The 22,985-nt window shown below is 36.3% G+C and overlaps 2 protein-coding genes across 2 annotated transcripts; one reads left to right on the top strand and one right to left on the bottom strand.

Moving 5' to 3' along the window:
- Positions 1-10,546: 10,546 nt before the first annotated feature.
- Positions 10,547-11,935, top strand: LOC121267063 (chaperone protein dnaJ 11, chloroplastic-like; the record flags this gene model as incomplete). Its single annotated transcript, XM_041170941.1, has 1 exon — positions 10,547-11,935. A coding segment is annotated over one exon (504 nt), but the record flags the coding sequence as incomplete, so codon positions are not given.
- LOC121267476 (enhancer of mRNA-decapping protein 4-like) lies at positions 11,412-21,272 on the bottom strand. The gene is given in 13 exon segments (XM_041171345.1): positions 11,412-11,834; positions 12,215-12,340; positions 12,431-12,592; positions 13,453-13,623; positions 14,592-14,711; positions 15,228-15,587; positions 16,753-17,963; positions 17,966-18,380; positions 18,545-18,673; positions 18,799-19,017; positions 19,164-19,320; positions 19,400-19,449; positions 20,123-21,272. Coding segments are annotated over 13 exon segments (4,182 nt in total). The 5' UTR covers positions 20,876-21,272; the 3' UTR covers positions 11,412-11,525.
- Between the last annotated feature and the right edge of the window lie 1,713 nt (positions 21,273-22,985).

The following is a 22,985-nucleotide window of genomic DNA, read 5'->3' as shown; positions in this document are numbered from 1 at the left end:
GTCTACTTCTAATTTTCTACTTTTTTTGTTTTACTTGAAAGATGTGTGATCTATATGATGTCACATCATGTGAGTAAAATGGTTACTCCTAACAGTAACTGCTATCTATATTTATTCTATGCAATTAATGGACTTGTGATGAATCTCTTGTTTGCACTAATAACAAGTCCCCATTAGAATCTGTTATCACCACTCCTAGTCCCATTCTTCTTGTTTCCTTATCAAATTTTTAGAATTATTTTTTAACTTTAATTTTTTTTAAATGTACTTATTCTATATTTAATGAATATTTTTTATTTTTGTAAATGATTTGAAAGAAAGAAATCCAAATAGATAGATTACCACCCTTTTTCTCTCCTAGTTCTCTTTCTCTTTGAAATTTATCAACCCTTTGTTTTCACTGGGTGGAAGGGGTTCGGAGCCTAAGCTCCCCCTCCACCCCGAGCCAACCCAGAGGCTTTTCAATGTATATAGTTTGTTGTTTATTTTTTTTTTCCTAACTTTTTCTTTAGTTTTCTCTTCTTAGCGCCGATCCTCCCCGATCTACTGGCTTTCGACAACCTCCAACCAACACGCAACGCCAGTTCAACCTCTTTGGTCTCGATCTTCATGCTCGCAGAAGAAGAATGTGCTTCTGCTCGGCGAGTTAACGGCCACAGTTGTGCGATTTTTTCAGTCGCAACTGTGTACCAGAGGGCTTTGGCAACCACGCATGGCCCCACTGGTTTCAAAGGCCTCAAATCCTTCAGATTTGCTTGTCCGTTCACCTCCTCAGGTGGCGCGTGTCCTACACGTGCTGCCACAGTCTGTGTTGGCCTGTTGCCATCAACTCAGCTTGGATTTTGACTGCTCTATGTCACTGTTTTCCCTAACTAGTGATCTTGTACGAGGAATCGTAGATCTCTCCAAAAATCTACTCCAGACAATATGTGATAGTGCACTAGCCACCTTTACCTTTTCCAACAGAAGCAGTAGTTCTATTGTTCACTTTTTTGCAAACACTTTTTCGTCTTTATTTAAGACGGCATCCTTTTGTAGAACAACGAGATAGGGATCAAGATATTGGTCCCAAATAAACCTCACCTCCTCTTTATGTATCACTATTTTACATTATTTTCTATTACTTTGGAGCGATTGTTGGAGAACCCTACCTCTTATTTAATGAAATTAACTTGCTAAAAAGAAGGATTACCAAATAAAGAAATAATATTTACGTGTAAATTTAGCACACTTCTTTTAAAAATATATATATAAACATAAAATACATATAAAAATTAATTATTTAATAATAAATTTCACTGTCTTTTAAAAAAATATGCAAGATTTACGCATCCAAAACTATAATCTAACATTTTTCAACCAAATAATTCTCAAAAGTAAAAGGCCGCGTGAAGAAAGCGTGAGGATTGGTAGATGACACGTGGTACATAAAAAAGCACACCCGTGATTGACGCTGTATGGCACCCACATTCCACGTCATCTTATCTTTCAGTCCTTATCGCTTCTTTTTGACCTAAGATCACTACTTTCTTTCTATAAAGTTACACTTTCTCCCACAAGTTATTTGTGTATCCTCCGAGAATTTTAACATTTTAATTAAATTTATTGTGTTTAGTTTAGCATTTATTATTGTTTTTTTTTAAATTTATTTTAATTATAAAAATAATAATTTTACAAACTAAATTATTTAATATAATATATTTAATGATAAATTATTTTTAGTATAAAATAAATCTAACTTATCACTTAAAACACGATACTTTATAAATTTATTTTTATAAAAAAATTTAAGATTGTAACACTTTTTTTTAAAATTATAACGAGGTTTACCACCTCTAGACATTGCAATGTTATAAGCCATATTTTTATCTTTACATCGATATTTATTTCTTAAAAAGAATTAAGAGTGTTAACTCATTAATTGTTTTAAAAGTTTAAATAATTTTGATTAAATTAAATCACTGTCTATTATAAACATTTATGCAATTAAATAGTGTTATTTGCATTTTGTAAAAACTCATCTAATTTATGTATTCTTGAAAAAGATTTGAATATTTTTGTTAATAAAAAAAATATCACCATAATTAAAATGAGGATTTAAAAAAAAATAAGTGAAGAAAACTCAATTTTCACATTAATTGGAGAAGAAAACTCAATTAAGGCTTCGTTTGGTAGGTAAACTTATCTCAACTCATAATTATAATTTTTTAAATTTTAACATAAAATATAATAAATAATTTAACTTTTTTAAATCTTAAAATAATAATAATATTAAAAAATAATATTTTAATAATATTTTATCAATTCAACTTAATTCATCCCAATTCAATTTAGGTATCGTTTGGATTCGAAGATGAGTTGAGATGAGTTGTAAATAATAGTGAGATTTATGAGTTAAAGTTGTTGAATAGTAGTGAATAGTAGTGAAATGAGTTGAGATGAGTTGAGATGAATTAAGATGGGTTGTGAATACAAACCGGGCCTTAATTTAAAAGCACAGAATATTTTTTGGCTTTAGCTTTGTTGTCCGTACGTGGAGGAACACCTGTTGTTCTCATGGACCCCTACAAACCATTATCTTCTGGTATGGTTGGAAGTCAGATCAGCACCTCATCCTACAGATCAGATCTCATGCTGACCGTAGAATTTCCGTAAAACAGCACCTATATCGTTTTCTCTTCAAAAAAGAAAAACATTCTACATGTTGGGAATGCATCTTTCCTTATTGATCCTGGGCTTTCGCCTATAAATAATCTCTTTGCGCCTATTTTATTGGGTTGAATTGAGGTTAAGCTAAGGTTTAAGTTTTTTTTGGGAGAATAATTGTAAAGCCCCGGCCCGTGGCCCAGACTAGATGAAACCCTGCCCCTGAAGACTCCTAAAAATTAGGGGTATAGAACCGGATCCGGATTCGGATATCCGGCCATAACCGGATCCAAATCCGAGTTTTAAAAATTGGACAGTAATCTACTCAGATAAGCCTAACAAAAATCCGGATCATAACCGGATGTAAACCATATTCAGGTTTATTACCTTTTTTTTGCATTTTTTTTAAAAGGCTTTTCAAAACTTTTAAAAATGTTTGTATAGTACTATTTTATAAAACTTGGATATCATGTTTAATACATAGATTTAAAAAAAATATATTTTAAATAGTTTTTAAAAGGTTTTTTTTTTAAATCTTTTTAACAATTCAAAAGGTTTTTTTTTTTATAAGCCTTTATATATATTTTTTTATATAAAAAATAAATAATAATACATCAACACATACAATACATGCATACTACACATTACATTGTTGTTTACACCACAATGCAAAACATCAATTTACAAATAATAAAATAAATAATAATACATCACAATAATATCAAGATGTTATTAATGTTGATCTTCTCCATCCATTAATATTATTGTAGTATACCATGCAAGCATGATTTTTATATTAATGTTGATCTTGTCCCTTGCATTCCATGCACAATGAAAAAAGACATTTTTCTTTTGCTTTTGAATGCAAAAGAGAAGAAAAAATCTTTAAATAACTCCTAGTTTTGTAATTAGAATAATATAATTATGGAAGGATATATCAAATCTTAAGTTTGAACGATCCTTATGTGCTCCATACAAACCAAACTAAACTTTTTAGAATATAATTTTTGTATTTTATTTTTATTTTAAAATTTGAAAAAATTAATTTTTTTTTTGTTTTTCTTTTTAAATAAGATCTGGTTACATAACCGGATCTGTAATTGGGTCTATATCGGATCTGGTCCGGTGGATAACCGCCCGGATTCACCCGGATTTTTCGGGTTCCAAATCGGTCAGGAAAAAAATCAGGCCCAGTCGCACATCCCTACCAAAAACGGTGTCGTTTGGTAAGTTGGTTTCTCCATTTCAGTTTTCTTCTTCACCAATTTTCTCTCACCTTCAGTTTCTTTCTCCCCCATTTTCTCTTCTCCGATCCCACATGCCCCTTTTCAAATCAGTTTTGCATTCCTACCTAGCCTGCTAACAAACTCACTCACTCTTTCTTCCTCTACTACTCTTACCGACCTCTATGATTTAGGATATTTCCGTACGTGGATCTACTCATTTTGGTCTCGCCGCCAAGCTTCCTTATTGGAGTTGGGTTGTGGACGACGGTTAAACACACACACACACACACACTCTCTCTCTCTCTCTCTCTCTCACACACACACACTTATGCGTGTGCGCACACACACTTTTTAATTCCTCACCCTCAAGCATCTTAGCAGATCGTCTTTCCCGTCGTGCAGTGCTGCCACCATCAACACCGTCGTAGGTTGCCTCACGCTGGTAAGGCTCTCTCTCTCTCTCTCTCTCTCTCTCTTTTCCTCTGTTTTTTTTCCCTCAACATTTCATCTATGGCAGTTTATCCTCGTCGCTACCCAAGAGCCCTACACCACAAATAAACATCTTCATTCATTGCCAACATCGAAGCCACCCTCTCGCCGCCAAGGTAGTTTTCCTTTCTAGTGAGTGTTCAGATGTTAGCCCTGTTGCGACGTGTTTTCCATTGAATAAACTAAAATTTTGACATTGTTGGTGAATCATAGAGAAGTAATTTCATTTATGAGCAGTGTGTATCGTCCTCCAATTCAACGGTTCACCGCAAGAAATTAAGTATAATAATTTTGAGTATTTCCTCTCCACTGTGAAATGTACTATTGTGACTGTAGAGTTGCATGAAAAAACTTTGATTTATGTTAAGTAATGGGATTAATTTGTGGATGCTCGGGAGTTGAGGAGTGGTTTTCTTTGTTACTGCTGGGGTTATAGATGTTAATGGTGTTGATGTGATTGTTTCGGGTTTAAATATTGATCGTTAAATTGACGTTGGTTGTTGCGGGTTCTATTGGACATGGAGTTTGTTACGATGATTGTTTTGGGATGGAATGATGTGGCTGTCCAGTTTTGTTTTATGACTGCTATTGGGTTAATTTTATCGAGTGAATGTGTAGGCTATCCAGGTTTTTATGTGGATGTTGGGCTGTTTTAGTTGCTATTGGAATTGATAAATGGTTGTTTAGGTTGATAAATATGATTATTTAGACTATTATGTGTGGCTGTTTGGACTAGTAATTTTGATTGTTTGGTGTTATCATTTGAGTTAATGTTGACTGTTGGATTTGTTTTATGGAGGGTTGTGCTAGGTTGCGACGATCGTGGATTGTCAATGTTGTAATGGGTTATGTTAGCCGGTTGGGTTGGACAGGGCGATTTGTGTTGACGTTTTGGAGGTTGTGTGTGTGAGTATGCTTGTACCATGTATTGAAGTCAAAGCAATATGATGACATGTGTGTGATGAATAGAATCACAGGATTTAGTTAGTTATATTGAATTTGTATATATATGGAGAATTGACACGTTTGTGAATATTTTTTTGTTTAGGTTGTGACATTGATAGAGCTCGAGTCCAAAACTTTAGTAACTCTCTGCAAGAGTCAGGTAAGCGGGGTTCTTATGTTAGACTTTGCATAAAAAGAAAATGAATTGAGCTTGATTTTATGAAAATGTGTATAATACATTTTGAAAAGAAACGTGAAAAACAATCTCAGTTATGTGTTCTGTATTACGCATGAAATCTTTATAAAAGAGAAAATGTTTCTGACATGACTGGTGTAGACATGAGCAATATTTTGACATGCTATTTTCATCAACCCATCTCAACTCATCTCACTACTATTCATCAACTTTAACTCACAAATCTCACTACTATTCACAATCTATCTCACTACTATTCACAACTCATATTCGAATCCAAACGAGGCCTGAATGTGAAATCTGAGAATTTTGTACATATTATATGAAGATGTTCCGAATTCGTTTCTGACTATGTGAAAATGATATGAATATGTTCAACACTCTGTTTGATATGATATACATCTGAAAAACCTTTGACATGACTTTTTGATTTTAATTATGGTTCTTATATGATAATTCTGATTCTATTATATATTTGGTACCAACATCTCTAATATGAGTTCACCCACTTTGGAAATCAAATGGTTTTTTTGCATGTTTTTTTCCTATGTGCACATTCGGGACTTCAAGAATGAATAAGAGAAAGTATCATATTCTGATACTGCCTGGTTTGGCCACCAGGAATAGTATAACCCTACTATGAGGGTTAAATATGGTATATGATATAATATGGTGATATGATATGATAGGATACGATTAGTTATGATATAAAAAGATGAAGATGTTCAGTCATGTTATGCCAAATGGTCTTTGAATATGAACAGCTTGAAATGTCATTCTGATTTTTTGATAATATGTTTTCAGATTTGCATATTGAAACTGAAATGTTTTGGTTCTGCATTCTGAACTCTCTGAAAAAGCTCATGTTTACATGCTAATATATATTATTTACTTATTGAGTTGTTGATAATTCACCCCTTTATTTTCATAATATTTTCAAATGATGTTAATGGTTCAGTTAGGGATCAAGAATAGAGATTATGAACAAGACTAGTTGAAGATAGGAAGTTCACCTAAGGGTACTAGTGATTAATAGAGGAGTTTTATTTAGTCGTCTGGATTTCCGTTTGTTATGGTTTATGGAGCTTTATGTAATTATTTGTTCATTATGTTGAAGTACTAGAGATTGTGGAAATGTAGATTTATGTTTATTAGATTTATCATATTGATGACCTTGTGGAGGAATTTATGCATCAAGTTGAAACAAATGGAGTTATGCCTTTGTGTTTTGGAGCCTTTTGATGTGATACTTATAATTTTTTTTGTATTGAGAGACACAATTATAGGTTACATGTAGTAATTTTTCAACCCATTCGAGTATGAGGCGTTACAATAATGGTTTAATATAAGAGAAATGATATTTATAGTCGTGGAGTACATAAACGTCGTACAATCCATTTGAAAAAAAGTGAGTAAATATGATATTCACATAAAAAAGAATTAATTTTTTAATAATGGACTCTACTTTTTTTTTAAAATAATTATATGACGCTTGCGCATTCTACAACTGTACGTAGCATTCCTTTTTTATGTAATACTCATACTCTTCTTTTTTCAAAAATTTTTAAAAAATCCGAATAAAATAATACATGGAGACAGAGAGCTGCTCAAGCATTGTGACTCTGTGACTTGAAAACCTCAAACATTTTATGGCAAAATCAAATTGGACTGCATTACCTTAAATTTCTCACCGCTCCGGCCGCTGAGGGCCCACGATCCAAACAAAGTCCTACCCTTGATTTGGAACCTCTTAGCCAAGCTCCAAACAGCCGTTTGAGTGTCAACTCCATTTCAACTTATGATTTATGATTTTTTTAATTTTTCGTAAAAAGTTAAATATATCTCAACCTACTTCATATATTTATATACATTTCAATGAGAATCATAAAAACTACTATTTACAAATCAATTAAAATCATCTAAAATCATCTTAGCACTCAAATGCAACCATTGTAACAAAAAATGCACAGAAATGGTTCTGATTTTTCCAAATGGCATTAAATACCAGTATTCACTCCATAACTCAGTGCAATACAATGTCAATGTACCAACTACCTAACAATAACATTGTTACAAAATGGTGAAGGTCATCCCAACTGCGAGCAATTAGGAAATATAGATAAGTTTTACGTCTACAAAGAGATTTTTTAAAAGTAAACTTATAAACTGACATTGTTTGATTTGATACGTTAGATTTACATTGCATTAAAAAAAACTTTACGACTTGACGTAATATATCAAATCATGTCAGTTTGTAAATTTACTTTTATAATATTTTTTTGTAGACCAAATCCAAAGAATTAAAAGATAAACTACATCAGCATGAACCGCATAAAAAATGTGCCATGCCAGCATACAATCCCTCGCATGGTGAGCTCCATCTGACTAAAAAAACATGAAGGGCTGGCTATAGGCATCTAATACATTTGAATGCATAATATCAGATAACACCACCCTGCTGAAGTGGCTGACTGAGGAGGGAGCTCCAAATGCAATCCACACCCACCATTTCTGACCCATCACCTTCGGGTACTGGCCGGAATAAATTATCGTCGGACTTATTTTCAGGAAGGTATAGGAGTTCCTCTGAAGTTTGACACAAAGATTTCCCAGAAAACTCAATATCAGTACTGTTGGTGGAGTTCATATCATAGATCAGTGATGAAAAGAAGGCATCCTCGAATCTACAGTCTTCTGATTTGTAGATAACACCATCTTTCAGCCAGGGGAAATCAAATACCCCTACCTCTAATGCCAAGGAGGAATCTAAGGTCTTCACATTACTGCTGTCATCGCTGTTCCCTTTGAAGTCTATACCCTTGAGATCTTGCTTCTTTGCTGAATTCTTATATGGACAATCTTGATGGTCCTCCTCATAATGATGATCATCCTCCCTTGCTCTCTTATTATAAATCTTCTCCAGCTCCATTTGTGCAAAGCCTTTTTCTGTCAGAGACACATAAACAGACAGCATTTGAGAGCTGAGGAAGGGATCAATGTGGGTAGATATCTGCAACTTATATTTACGTACAAAAGTATGTCAATTATATATATGTAAGAGGTGTCCTTTAAAAGCATGAAAACTCTGTAGCAGGATGTCCATCTGCTTTTAGTGAGCAAACAAATGCTTTGAAATCTTAGGAAAGCTGGGCATCAAAGAAAAGAACCCAATTACTAGACGCTCAACCCAGAAACCCCAAGTTTGAAATGAAAAGAATGCATGCATCTATCACCATGGAAATGAAAAAGAACCTTAAAAACAGCAAGAAATAGCTCCTCTGACGTACGCATTCTTCCAAAATCACCTTAAAAACCAATAGAATATGTAATGTATACAAAACTGAAGCAACCAATCCAGAGGGAGGAGGTTTGAGTATATTGCAGAGATAGGTTAGTTACCTTGTCGCCGATTTGAGTGATGAGGGTGATCAATCAGGCTGGAAAACTTAATGCATATGAGGATCACTGTTGTTGGTAAACGTATGCTGAAGGAATATGATTAGCTTTGGAGAGCTTTGTTCACACGCGAAGCGGTTTTTAGCCAAAAAGCCCGTCTCCAACGACAATATATATATATATATATATATATTTATATATACATATTACAGATTCTCACGCTTTTCACTCATCCCTACAGCAAGCATGAGATCATCGATGAAACAGATGGATCTGGCGGGCTGTGTTGGTTCCTTGCTTTGCGTTCGTTTTCTTCTCTCTCTATTTTTAGGCTTCCGAAGACCACAAACAAAGGCATTGGCAATTCCATCTTTTTCGTTTTTAACTGATCATCTCACCACCTCTTGACTTTGCCTCTCCTTTTCTAACTCTCCCTGCACTGACATACGTCCACCAACTACCCTTTCCATTACCTCTCTTTCTCCCCTTCTCCACCTCATCCCAGGGCAGCCTAAGGATTCACCATCCCATTAATATAAGTTGAATGAAAGAAAAGAACTCATTCTGCATCACATCTTATTATGGAATCATAAACCCAATGCCCTTAATTTTCATTATTCAAAGTGGCAAAATAAGGATCAAGATCCTTGTGTCAAGTGGTTATAATGAAATAGACATATGAAATAAGTTTTACAGTATTTAACGAACAGTTAATTAAAGATGGATGGGAAATGCGATGTTTGGTCGTAAGAACTAAGACACATGACAGACTAGGATGTTATTTTCTTCTCAGTTCTGAAAAGTTTTTAGCTTTCTCTTGCATGGTGCATAAGCATTCATCTTCCCCCATAATCAATGCAGGAGTTCAGGCAGATGTCCTTCTGTCCTGCGACCGTTCCAGCTTATTACAGAGCTCCGCCTGTCAAGAGAGATCATTAAAGCCAGACGCCATAAAGAGATAGTAAGCCAAAACTTCTCTGTTGTCAAGACGACCAAGCAAATTTGTACTGGAAAATGTCTCCCTAATGTTCATTTGATCTAATCTGTTGAATTAGTTCTCAGATAGTAGAGATCTTCTTCATGCTTATTCCATTGAGTGGCTGCTTCTCCATTCTACTAGACAAATAATGATCCAAAACTCCCACATCTTACACGGGTTCCGCCCTGTAAAATTGCGTTGTACAGCTTGTCATGATCTGGGTCGTCTTCTTCTTCTTGAAGCTCAAACCCTAAGCGGACCAAGCATGTGAGTCTCTGTGATAAAATTTTGGCGTAATTGCTACTGTACCAATACCAAACACAAGAAACCAAAGGTCCAAAACATCCTTTGATTTGTTGGTTTCGGCCTTGGTTTTGGTCCGTTTGAGTGTCTCCACAATATTAAAAGCAGTGTGCTGCAACTCTCAAAAACTGCCGAAGCTAAAAAAGGTTGGCGCCCACTGTATCAATCTTCCTCTGTACTTCCCCCACCCCCATACATCCCCTTAAAAGCCATTAATTCACCAAACTAAAACTACCCAATTCTCAAAAACCATACCCACAAAGCTTAATCAGCTTCCTCGGTTCCTATCTATACTATACTTTGGAGTTTCTACTCTGAACTGATCAGAAAATAAATGCCAGGAAATGCCACCCTTCACCCTCTTAAACCCTCATTTGGGTCCAAACTTTCTCACCCAAATTACAAGAATCAGCCAGAATCGTTGCCGGGCATGCTTGCGTCAAAGCCCCACGCAGGAACATCACAGTGTGTGCTGCCACTGCAACAGAAAGCGTAGGTGGGTCTGTGAGGACAGTGAACTCATCATCATCCAGTACTTCATTCTCATTCTCATTGACAACCGTTGCTAGGAGAACGTTCTACCAACTGCTCCGGGTGAAGGAAACCGCCTCACAAACCGAGATCAAAGCAGCATACCGTAGTTTGGCAAAGCAGTACCATCCGGACGCCGTCCATTCATCCTCCGATCCCGATGCTCGGGGTTTCATAGAGATTCACAATGCTTATGCAACATTATCCGATCCTGTGGCTCGGGCTCACTACGATTTGTCAATAGCTGCTACTAGTGCTGCTGCACCTGCACGTCCATATAGGTACGCGGCAGGATTCCCTAGTCCCACTAGAAGGTGGGAAAGTGATCAGTGTTGGTAGAATTACTACTTGTTTTGTATGAAAGAAACTGCAATTGAACACCGATCTCGTGCTTTTTCATCATTTCCAACTAATTCCCCATTGCTGCGTACGTCTTCAGGATGGCTGTTTATTTCATTGTTGTGGCATTACTAATAGATAAACCTTGACACCCACTTCGGAAAGCTAATAACATCTGCCCCACATCCACTCATCCAGGCACAATTTGCCAGCAAATTGAAAACAGGCTTTCGCCGAAAGTTCAAGGTTAGAACAAGAGGAAAAAAGTAAAAAAAAACCACCACCAAGAAGAGAACAGAAAAAATGTGCAGTTTCTGATCAAAAGAGCAAAAGAAAGCTGCAAAGATCTATTTCACACAGGTAATCAAGATACCATCTCATTAAAGAAGCTATACTTTCTATCCGGGGCGTTTCTGTACAACCCAATGTTTCCACTTACAACTTTGCAATGATTATAGAGACAAGGTCAGGAGAATCATTTAGAGCTCATTAACACAGAGTTGATGACATGCATAAGAAGGCGGATGCTGCTTGCTTCTGAAGCAGAGGTGGTTGGTAGGTTCCGACGATGACCCAGTATCTGGTATACCTGCTCAAAAATGGGATGCGCATGCACTGTAATCGCTGGATCTGCTGGGTTTATGCTAAGAGCTATATCTGTCATCCATGTTAGTTTTTTGGGTGTTTCGTTGCCAATATCATAAGACAGTTGTTGGAGAAGAGCTAGCAGAACTCCTTGGCTCAAAGGGAGTGGCACCGTTGACAAAATTCTTTGTAAATCAACCTGGTGGAAGTGGTACAAATATTAAGAGAACTGGGTATTAAAAGCCAGTAATGAAGTGTACTCAATCCTAGAAATTTAAATAAATTTCCCGATATTTCCCTATACTTATTTTTTTGTTGCGTCTTTTTAAGCACTAAATTTATTAGAAAAGCTTGAAAGCTGCACCACCCTAATAAAGGGGCAGTAAAAACAAGTAATGCATGAAAAGAAAACATGAAAGACATCTGCAGTTTAGCAACTCTATATTAGAAGAGGCTTAGCTGTACAGTGCTCATTCATATCAATTCCTCACTAGAACACATTTTTCATGATCGTTAGTCCATGAGGATGAATAATGTCCCATACTGCAAATATCAACAATACGGAACTAAAAGATTTACCTGAGAACATAACCACGAAACTATCGAGACATCCCTTCTGTGAAGGGCTCCGGTGAATGCTTCTTCAAATTTACACTCAGCTATCAATCTAGACAGTTCTTTAGTTGGATCCAAAGGTGCCTCACCCTACACAGACATGACCCTCTACATGTCAGTAAGCCCAAAACAGAAGAAGGATACAATTGCAGACTCAGAAAGAAGCTTATATGCATGTACCATCTCGAGAAGAGCCAATGGCCCATTGCTCAATTGTGTTACCAAGGGATTTACTGCTTTTGAGTTGGCACCTGCCGCTGCAATGGCTAATAACTGACGTTGGCCGTCAGCCAATTCTCCACTCAATGTTTGAGTGATTACTGATGCCGAATTAATTGCATCCTTTGAATCCATGAATAGCATTAGAAGATCAGTACACAAGTGTACAAGTAAGATGTGACATTTGAAGCAGACACCAAACGTCCAAAAAAGTACAGTACAAAATGTCGTGGTTCTAGTCCTGTTACCAGGTGCAATCTATATAGTACAAAGGTAAAACTATTGCCAATATCCTTTCGACATATCCATTAAAAATGCAGTTTGGAGATTAATAGAGCCTAGTCAAATGACCAAAACATGCAAATCAAACAGTCGATACATAAGATGTAAATGAACTAGATCAGATGTTTGCGATTGCAGTAGAATTTTGGGTAAAAATGAAGTTTATCGAAGAGACATCCATCACATTGTCTTTTACAAAGCTCACTCATATCACACCACAAAAATTTAATATCTTAGAATCATCTGAAAATAAGATGGAAAAGTTCAGCAGTGGAGGAAATAAGATGGATAAGAGACCTTCACAAAATTCCAAGACAACCTATTAAATGAATCATCTGGGTTTTTGGTCCTTCACACAATGAAAACTCCACTCCCAATCTGGAAAGACACCTATCAAACCTAAGAGGTGTTCACGCACAATCATCTTCATAATGCATATCACTATGATACGAATTATATGCCTTTTGTTTCTAACTACATCATCTACATCGCCTTTCAACGCTTGTTTTCTTCACCCAAATGATGCACATGAAATATGAAAGAGTAGGTGCCATTTAGTCATTGATAAAGATGCAAAATGGTTGTTTAATGTCCAATGAATACATCATGCAGTGAGAAATATATCCAATTAGTGCAGCATAACTTGCAGGAAAAAAAAAAAAGTCTTCTTCCTCCTAAATATCATGTTAAGCTACACATACCTTTAGAGCAATGGCAAGTGGAGAATGTGTAGCCTCAAACTGCTGCTGAGCAGCAGTTGTATGTTTGCCAAGCACCTTCTGGAGTGTGATATCAACTTGCTCAAACATAGCTTTGCATGAAATCTCAAATGCAGGAATGATTGAAGCTTCCATGCTAGACCTTAATGCATCCTGCAGTATACATACCATTATTTATCATCAGAACCAAAGATACTACCAATAAGTAAAAACAATAAGTAAAAACAACAATTTTATACATCCTCCTAAATTAATCATTTTAAATTACTTGAGACACATGAATTTGTTACGTATACAGAGTTCCTGGTAACTCATCTAGGCTTACATGAGTGGCCTAATAAAGTTTGAATTTGGAGGTGTGATTCAAAGAAGATAGAGGTGACTAGGAAACAAAAGTCAAGGTAATATAAGATCTAATACTTGAAGGCTCCTTCATCTTAACAGTTTTGGAAGCCAAGCAATCTATCTATTGATTCAAAACCACAGGGAATGAAACATCAGAACTAGGGCATAAGGAGTAGAAGTCTAAAATAGAATGGCACGTCCAATGTGTCAGGAGTAGAGAAGATGCCAAGGGAGGAAGAATGCCATGTGAATGAATCCTGCCTTTTGACACAATCAGTCAATATATGCATCCTCAAATAATGTATCAACTAGATCCTTACATTTCTTTCAAGGAATTTTTTTTAGATATAATCGCATGTCTTGTACATGTTTAAAAAATGGTAAGGATTTTTTTTTTCAGAAGTCAATAATTGTAAGTAATCTACTTATCAAAAAAAAAAAAAAAATGTAAGTAATTCTGAATTGATTAATGTCATTTTTCTTTTTTCAATAAAACTTCAATAGTAATCAGAATTATTATCTTGCATATAAAATCTTACATTATTTCAGAACAATAAAAGTAGTTGATCTAATTCAAACTTAAATCATTACAACATCTAGCTCAGTGTTTCTACTTTTTCCTGCATGAGTAGTAGGAAATATTCTCAACATCCAAAGCATATTTGAAATATTCTCAACATCTAAGAGTAAGGTATATAAGAAGGTTTAGGCAAAGAAGAAAGGTTTCACATGATATTTGTTACAAATACTATGATCTTTGTTTAGCTTGCAATTACCTGAAGAATTTGCTTCCCTGAAATTTGAAACTGTACTTGAATTTGCCTAGTCACCGTACCTTCGAGTTTTGAACTAATTGACTTCTCTAGTTGGTTCACCGCCTTATCTCCTACTCCTTTCTGCATTGCACACAAAATAAAGCTTATTCCGACGCATCTATGATGCAGAAAAATTAAGCTGTGTTACAGCAGCCTGTAATGATTGAGAGCCCATGTTTGCTGTTGCATAAACATTTGAAGGAGCGAATCCATCTTAAAGAATGAACCTATTTAGTAAGTGCCATTACAGAAATTTATAAAACATGCTCCATCAGAAACTTTCGTAGTATTTTGACACAGAAGAATAAATAGGATAAAAAAGCTATCATGTCCAAATATCCTTCCAACCATTTCCTATTATTGAAACGATTATTGCCTCGTCTGCAATGGTTCCATTCTTTTCTTTTTATTGGCACCAGGTCTCCAAGAACAGAGTCCCAACTAATCCTAGGAGTGCACAGAACGTCTACAACTATTCCATTCAAAAAGGTGGATTCCTCCAATGAAGGAAAAATGAAAACACGGGAGAACTAAACATTGAAATATCAATAAGACACCCAAACACACTCAAACTTGGACAAGCTTTAACATTAGAACCTGGAATGAGTCCATAATAGACGATGACACGGTTTTCTCCACCATTGGAGTAATTTCACGGGCTACGGCTGGTCCAATTAAAGCTATTTCCTTCTTTAAAGTTTTCTCAAGCAAATCTGGCAAGTCCTTGTTCAAATGATTTGTGATCAGGTTTGTTATTTGCTGCATACGGCTGTGTTCTAACTTCTCCTGCTTCGTGTTTTCCTCTTGGAAACGAGCATACACAGCATCAGTGTTAGCCTTGATAACTTTCTCCATGCTCCGGCCCAAGGATCCCTCTAGTCTTTTACCTTCTTTCGAAAATGAGCCAGAAACAATCACATTCATCTGCTTCTTCATTTCCTTTTGTGTGCTCATTAACTGAAAAATATGAAAAACCCATTAGTCCAAAAGTACCACATTCCTCTGTTGAAAACAAATGAGATATGAATATTTAGAAGCAGAAAAATATATAGAGAGGGGAGCTGTATTTAAACATAAGTTATGATGTAATCATTATGCGTATGGTAAAATCATTAATCTTAGAAGTATCCAGTTCATTGAACCATAAAATATGACACTGTTAACCACTAATATTTGGTACATGCACTGAAGCATTCATATGCCATACCATATAAGCTATGACATCAAATTAGAAGAAAAACACAGAGATATCATATGTATCAAGTAGTGGATGTAAAGGATCTGTCTGCAGTTTGCATGACAGGCAATTTGTTTTCAGGCTATAATATCAAAACATAAGAGCCAATCTGTTATTTGTTCTCAATGAACTAGAACAACTTCCGAAAGGCAATAATATTTAACATGTAATATGAACATTCTGCCTAAAGGAAAATTAAGTGGTCATTGTACTTAACAGGTTAAATGCCAAAATCCACTCAAACTGATATTATCCCAGATTAAACCACCATATTTCTAAAACAAACATGACAAGGAATTGGTACCTAAAGCATGAGATTAAACAATTTTTTTATTTTAAATTTAAGTAGCATGAGATTAAACAATCTATATGCTGTATTTAGTAAAACTCCTCAACAACAGCCAAAAATGATCAAAACCCCAAGGGGTTGGCCCAAGTGGTGGCCTTGGTATTGGGGTATCACTCCCTTCAAGGTCCAAGGTTCAACACCTCATGGGTGCAAACAATCCTTTGGGGCCACACCCTTGGTGAAAAGCCAACGATTTAACCAGTTCCATGTAGGGAAACTTCTGAAAGTGTGGTGCATGGGACTGGGGTTTACTCTGCAGGGGTGGGTCCGAAAGGCCTTGCCTTGGAGAGGTTCCCCAACATAAAAAAAAAAAAAAAAATGAAGAAGAAAAAAACAGCCAAAAATGGTCAAGCCCAAAAATATCATATTGGTCAACTGATCTCACTCAGTATTGCATTAAGTTCATGAAAATGTATCCACTAGTACTACAAATCTACAATATTCATCACAGCAGCTAGCAGGGCATGCATTGCTTATGAGATGCCCAAAAAGTCCCAGATCTTTCTATGTTGGACCTAGAAATTTAAAACAATCACCTGATCAAGCACTGCCCGCACAGCCAATAACTGAGGCAAAGCAGCTTCTATAGATGGGGCACCTGAACTGCCACCCGGTTCATTTGATGAATCTGTGGACTTAAAAGGACTTGGAGAAGGGTAAGATGAACCAGACACTTGAGCATTTTTACCCTTTTGTCTCTTTCCTTTTGGAGCTGGTGCAGGAGATGGCAAAACTGCAACGGGAGTTTCTGATTCGCCAACCTTTGTGGGTACATCTTTTATCGTGTCTTGAACTTCTTCCACAGAAGTGTTAGGAGGTTGGTTTGGTGCCTTAGTAATATCGACATCATTAGCTTGCTGTGAGCTCTCCACATTGTTAGTTCCCACAAAACAATCTCTAGCCATCTGAATGCCAAGATCTGAGGCCTGGGAATAAAAGGATTTCTCCTTTTTCTCTGCAACCATAATTTGCGAATCTCTCTGACAGTCAAACTCATTACTTTGACTGGTTCCTGTCTCACCAATGACTTTAACCTCTGCTTCAGGACTTTCTGCATCATTGTTTACTGCCACATCTTGAACCTTTGCCTCTACCACATTCACAACTTGACTACTTTGGGTATTCTCAGACGATGAAGAAACTGTAGATAATAGCTCTGATGGAGTTATCAGATGCGTTGGCTGTTTAAAGACTATAGGAGGATTGGGAACCATAGAAATATCACTTGGTGCAGTACTATTATCACCCTTCTTCAAATTTTCATCTGAGCTAGGCACATCAGCCATGCTATCTTTGACAAAGTCCATTCCCCGATCAGATGGATATTCAGGAGCTAACTGGTTATCACCATGATCAGTGAGAGGCGGATTAGTCTCATTGCTATTTAATGGGCTTCTAAAACCAGATAAATTGCGACTTAATCTTGGACTTGAAGGAAGGGGAGGTGATATAGTGTGGATATTTTCTGCTGTAACATAAGAAGGAAAATCACTTGGCATTGTTTCCACACCAGAAAGAGCAACTTCCAGCGAGCTAGTAACCTCAGAAGAAGCCAAGTTTGCAGGAAGGCTCACTACTGGGTCAATTTCAGCGCTGCTCGAAAGAATAGGTGGCATAGGAGTTGCATTAACACCAGATATCTCAGTCGGTTTACATCCATGAGGTGGTTCGAAAGAAGCAGAACCATTAGAAGCATCAAATACACGAGAAACAGTGGAGTCAGATTTCTCCAACTCCACATTGTCTAGGGTGGTGGCAGGCACTGAGATAGGTAAAGTGCATATTGCTGAATGGCTTGTGTTTGGACGCAGTAGACCTGGACACTATGTTCTCCATCTGGTAAACTGTCACTAGTTCCAGTAAGACTCAAGATAGGCATCGTGACCGTAAACTCGGAAATATAATCCATGCGGGTTGCAGCTGGATTAGGTCCATATTCTATGTGTACAGCATATATAGCATTCTTCTTGGCATTTGCAAGTAATAAAAGGCCTGCACGGGGCAACGATATGACTTGATTAAAGAATGCATCCTCGATCTTGGGTTCAGAAGAACTCTTTATGTCCAAAGTTTGAGTACACTTCCATGATTCAGTATCACTAGGCAACAACCAGCCCTCCTCACCCGCAGAGGTCCATATTTTCACTTCCTGATTCAGTGGCCCCTGAAAAGAAACAAAGAAAAGGAAAGAAATAACAGGTGCACTGATCATAATGTGTACTGCCATGTTGATCTTTACCAGACTAAACAATCTATTCAAAAAGCACCCTGAGTCATAGCATGAAAGTTACCATGTTTGGCATAAAGGGATAGACTAAGAGCATATACCGCTGTAATAAGAACAATGTGATCAGGACGGTGCGGGGCAGTCAAGAAAGTCACAGAATGCACAGGATTGCTATCATGGGGCCTGAATACTGCAAGTGGTAGTGCCTTGAGGTCTGCCCAAATCTTCACCTGTGGCAGAAGATCAGTGGCTGGCGAGTAAGCAACAGAGCAACAATAATGAACAAAGCATAGTGGTGTATATTTCTTTATGGAAGGCACTGGCATGAGAGGAGAGGTAAAACAAGAATACAGACCGAGCCATCAATCGATGCTGAAGCTAAGCGGCTGGTCATCCATTGGCACATTGACAACTCTGTAACTTCATGATCATGTTTACCAACCAATTGGATCCCATCAATCAGTTCATCAATGGAGCATTTAAGAGGTTCCTCTGCCGAAAATACTTCCCCCTTTCCAACTTTTGTGTTGTCAATTTTAAGGATATAACTTCCAATAGCAACCATCAAAATTTCCTGTGAAGCAATTCTCAGTGGTCAACTATAAAGACACACACAACTATGAACCAAGGAAAATAAGCCAAAGATACACAATGTACAAAAATAAAAAGCACATTAGAAGATAAATTAATTGATAACATAAATTACAAACTGATTAGTACTTGTTTGTGAGGATGCCAACACACTCGTGGGTGGACCGATTCCCCTCCTACTTCTATATGGATAGCAATGACAATTTTGCCTGTAATTTGAGGTTTGTCTTCCTCATCTGGGCCCTCATCGATCTTCCATATGAAAACTCGTCCATCTACACCAGCACTGAAGAAAATGAAAACCATAAATTTCTGATAAAAAGACTAATGAAAAGGAAAAATACAAGTTTGAGATAAAGGTCTACCTGGCCAAAAGGTGAACATCCTCGGCGAAGAAAGCCATATCAGTTACTCTCTGCATGACATACACAAATATTCATAACACAAAAAACATAGTAATCTTGAATATGTTTAGAGGGTAATAAACATATATATGATCCCCCATCCACACCAAATTGAACAAAAGCAATAGGATAAAAAGGTGATAAAGTCTCGTCCATATTTCAGAGAAAGAGAAAAAAAAAATCAAATTCGCAAAACCGAAAAAACACAAGTTAAGATTTGAAATTGAAAACCAAAGTGCCGCCCACATTCTGCATTTGGTCACTGAAATGAGCACCTAATACAAGGTGAAGTGCGAAAGGGAGTGATTAAAGCAGCTCCTAGGAAATGCAAGTTAATCCTTTCACTTGTGATTTAAAAAGAAGTGTTTTTTTTTTATTTTTTATTTTTATTTTTTATTTTTTAAGTGTAACGTTCCTTCAAAAATTGTGCGAGTGAGAAGTTTCTCCAGCCAATGCCCAGCAGTTCTCACATGAATTAAAAAAATTCCAACTTGCAATAGCTGAAGAAAATAATGAAAAGTGAAATAGCAGCCATGATTCCAACTGATAAAAAGTGACGGTAGTAGGCCTAAAGTACTCTGCTATACTCTGATTTAGAAGAAACAGAAGGAGAAGAGATCTCATCAGCAATATAAAAGTTGAAATGACACGAGTAAAGAAGTGGGTAGTCGAAGAAACACAAACCTGTGTGTGGCCACGAAGCAAAGATCTTGTCGCAGTATTTATGTTAAGGACGCGTATATTACCCAGCTTGAGACCATAACATATGTAAGATCTATTAACAGCAATCTGACGGCCAAGAACTAGGCCGGGATCGGAGCCGTACTTGGTGATGGGAGTGACTTCAAGCTGGGGCTGCACTTCGCCTTGCGGGCGGGCATCGATGTCGTAAACAACACGGTCACCGATCAAATGGCGTCCCTTGGGGAGTTTGGTGCTGAGTAACCGGGTGGGAGGTGGTACGGAAGGGATACTGTTCGAAGGCGAAGGTGAAGACGAAGACGGCGAAGGGAAGGGCATAGAAAGCTGAGGGGAATCAAGATTATTATTAGAGTTGGAGGGGGAGGAAGGAGGACTTTCGGTTGTCAAGAGAGCCATCAAATAGGCACTATTGGGAAGAAGCTGGTGCTGCTGCTGGTGCTGGAAATGGTCATGTAGGGAAGGTGCGTAAGGGAGGAAGTCGGGGTGGAAAGGGTAAGAAGGGCCAGTGGGTGGAGGATATGAGGATGAAGGCATGAGATAAGGAGTAGATGAAGTAGGAGCAGGTGTAGGAAAAGATGGGGAGGAATTCAAATTTCCAGAAGGAGAAGGAAATGGAGAAGAAGAAGTAGGGAGTGTATGAGGAGGAGGATTGGGTGAGGGTTTGAGGAGCTTCTCCACATCAATCTGTTGATTTTGATTCTGAACAAGATTTGCGTTTTCAGGAGAGGAAGCCATGATCCCCCCGATTAAAATCTCAAAAAGATTTTAAAAAGCGTGCTTGGCCCCCATTCGTGTGGTGATCTTGAGCCTTATAGTGATCATTATAGTGACCACGCTTGATTATGTTCATGTGGCCAACTGCCGAGGATTTGCGAATCCTCGGACATTTAGATAACTTCATCTTTTGGTAATGAATAAGATCCTAAACTTCGTTTTCCTGATAGAAACAAAGTGCAGAAGAATCAAGATAGAAAGAATTAAGAAGCTTCTGAAGATGGAAGAAGCTTTTGGTAAAGAATAAGATCCCAAACTTTCTTCCACTTCTATGCATGGAGGTGAGCGAGGAATTACTTCGGGAGTTGTCTGTTTTATTTTCACCTGTTCGTTTCATGTTCATAATTGTGTTTGAAGAATGAATGGTGGTGGGGTTATTCCGTAATACTATACATCACATTTTCATCTTATTTTAATCATATTAAATAATATATGATATATTAATTACTATTAAATGATAAAAAAAAATACAATAAATAATTATTTAATAGTAATAAATATGACACATCATACTTAATAGGATGAAAGTGAGATAGTAGTATGGTGTATAGAATTTTCCTCCTATTAATAGTTGATGCCACTTTCTTAATTTCGATAGATTTGGTTGTATTCAAGAAGCAGATTTAGGGCACGTTTGGATTGCAAATCCATCTCAACTCATTATTATAATTTTTTTAAATTTTAATATAAAATATAATAAACAATTCAACTTTTTCAAATTTTAAAATAATAATAATATTAAAAAATAATATTCTAATAATATTTTGTTAGAAGTGTCTAGTGTTGTAGTTTGAACACAAACTTGTAGCAATAATTGTTGTTGCAATAGAGAGAAAAATTCTATTGTGATTTTATTTTTTTACTCTCATATTTTATGTTTTCAAGTATGAAATATGAAACATGAAATATAAAGATAAAAGAGTAGAATCACATATTTTTAAATAGTGTGTAAGAGTATAAAGTTTCTGTGTGGCACGACTCATAGGTAAAAGCCAAGAGTGCCATTACCAAATACCAACCTTGTGTGCATGAGAAGAACAGTAATTTTCTCCGATTGTTAGGCTATATCAATGCAGCCTAAGAAAGTAAAATAGTTATATAGTTGTATCATTATTTTTATAAAATTGTCGTAAAAGTTATAAAAATGGTGTATTTATTTCGTTAATTATAAAATAGATGTATGAATATCATTGTCACGCAACTTTTAGTTAAGATTTGCTCTCCCCTCCGTGATCATATGAGAGACATGTTCAATTTTTTTGAGCCGTGCACTGTAAATGGATAAGGGACGAAAAAACCTCAATCATTTGATTTGAAAACAATGATTAAGATTTATAAAAATCCATTCGATAAAATGCCTAAAACTTTTAGGAATATTGCCAGGAGAGTGCCTTTATTTCTGGCCCCAAAAGAATCATGGGCTTCCTTTTAAACATTATATATAGTCTAATAGTCATGTACGTACGTATATGTACAATATATATTAAATCCGGACTGTAAAAATCTGTTATAGTCTAGATATCCGGATTTATAGGAAAAAAATCTGGTTATCGATTACTTTCAGATTAATCCGAGCTGATAACCGTCCAATTTTTAAAATTTGGATCCAATTAAAGTTGGATATCCAGTTGCACACCCCTATCATACATATTATCCACAAAAATTATTGAGTATTTAATGTTGTCTAAAACAAATATTAAATGCTCAAGAATGGTGAACCAAGAAGCTTATTATGATATATATGATCATAAACTTAATAAAAAATAATTTGTAAAGTCTGAAATATATAAACAAATCTTGCACAAAATCTTTAAAAAATTAGACTACACTTTAAAAAGGTATAAAAAAAATTTATTCTCTCTTAGTAAGATCCGCATTTTTGCTTGGAAAAATGTTATGGTAGTGCCATAAGGAAAGGAAAAATATTGAGGACGGTCGGGTGTAAAGATTAATTTCACACTGGCCAATCAACAAACGCCATGTAGGCATCCCAAAAAGAATTGATTTGGATCCACATACATCGAAACCTCTCCCTCTCCCTTCCCCATTTGCACTCAAGACCTGAAACCTC

The sequence above is a fragment of the Juglans microcarpa x Juglans regia genome, chromosome 5S (assembly GCF_004785595.1).
Source record: "Juglans microcarpa x Juglans regia isolate MS1-56 chromosome 5S, Jm3101_v1.0, whole genome shotgun sequence".
Taxonomy (NCBI): Eukaryota; Viridiplantae; Streptophyta; class Magnoliopsida; order Fagales; family Juglandaceae; genus Juglans; species Juglans microcarpa x Juglans regia.
The sequence above is the reverse complement of the archived record's forward strand: the minus strand, read 5'-3'. Positions and strand labels throughout refer to the sequence as shown.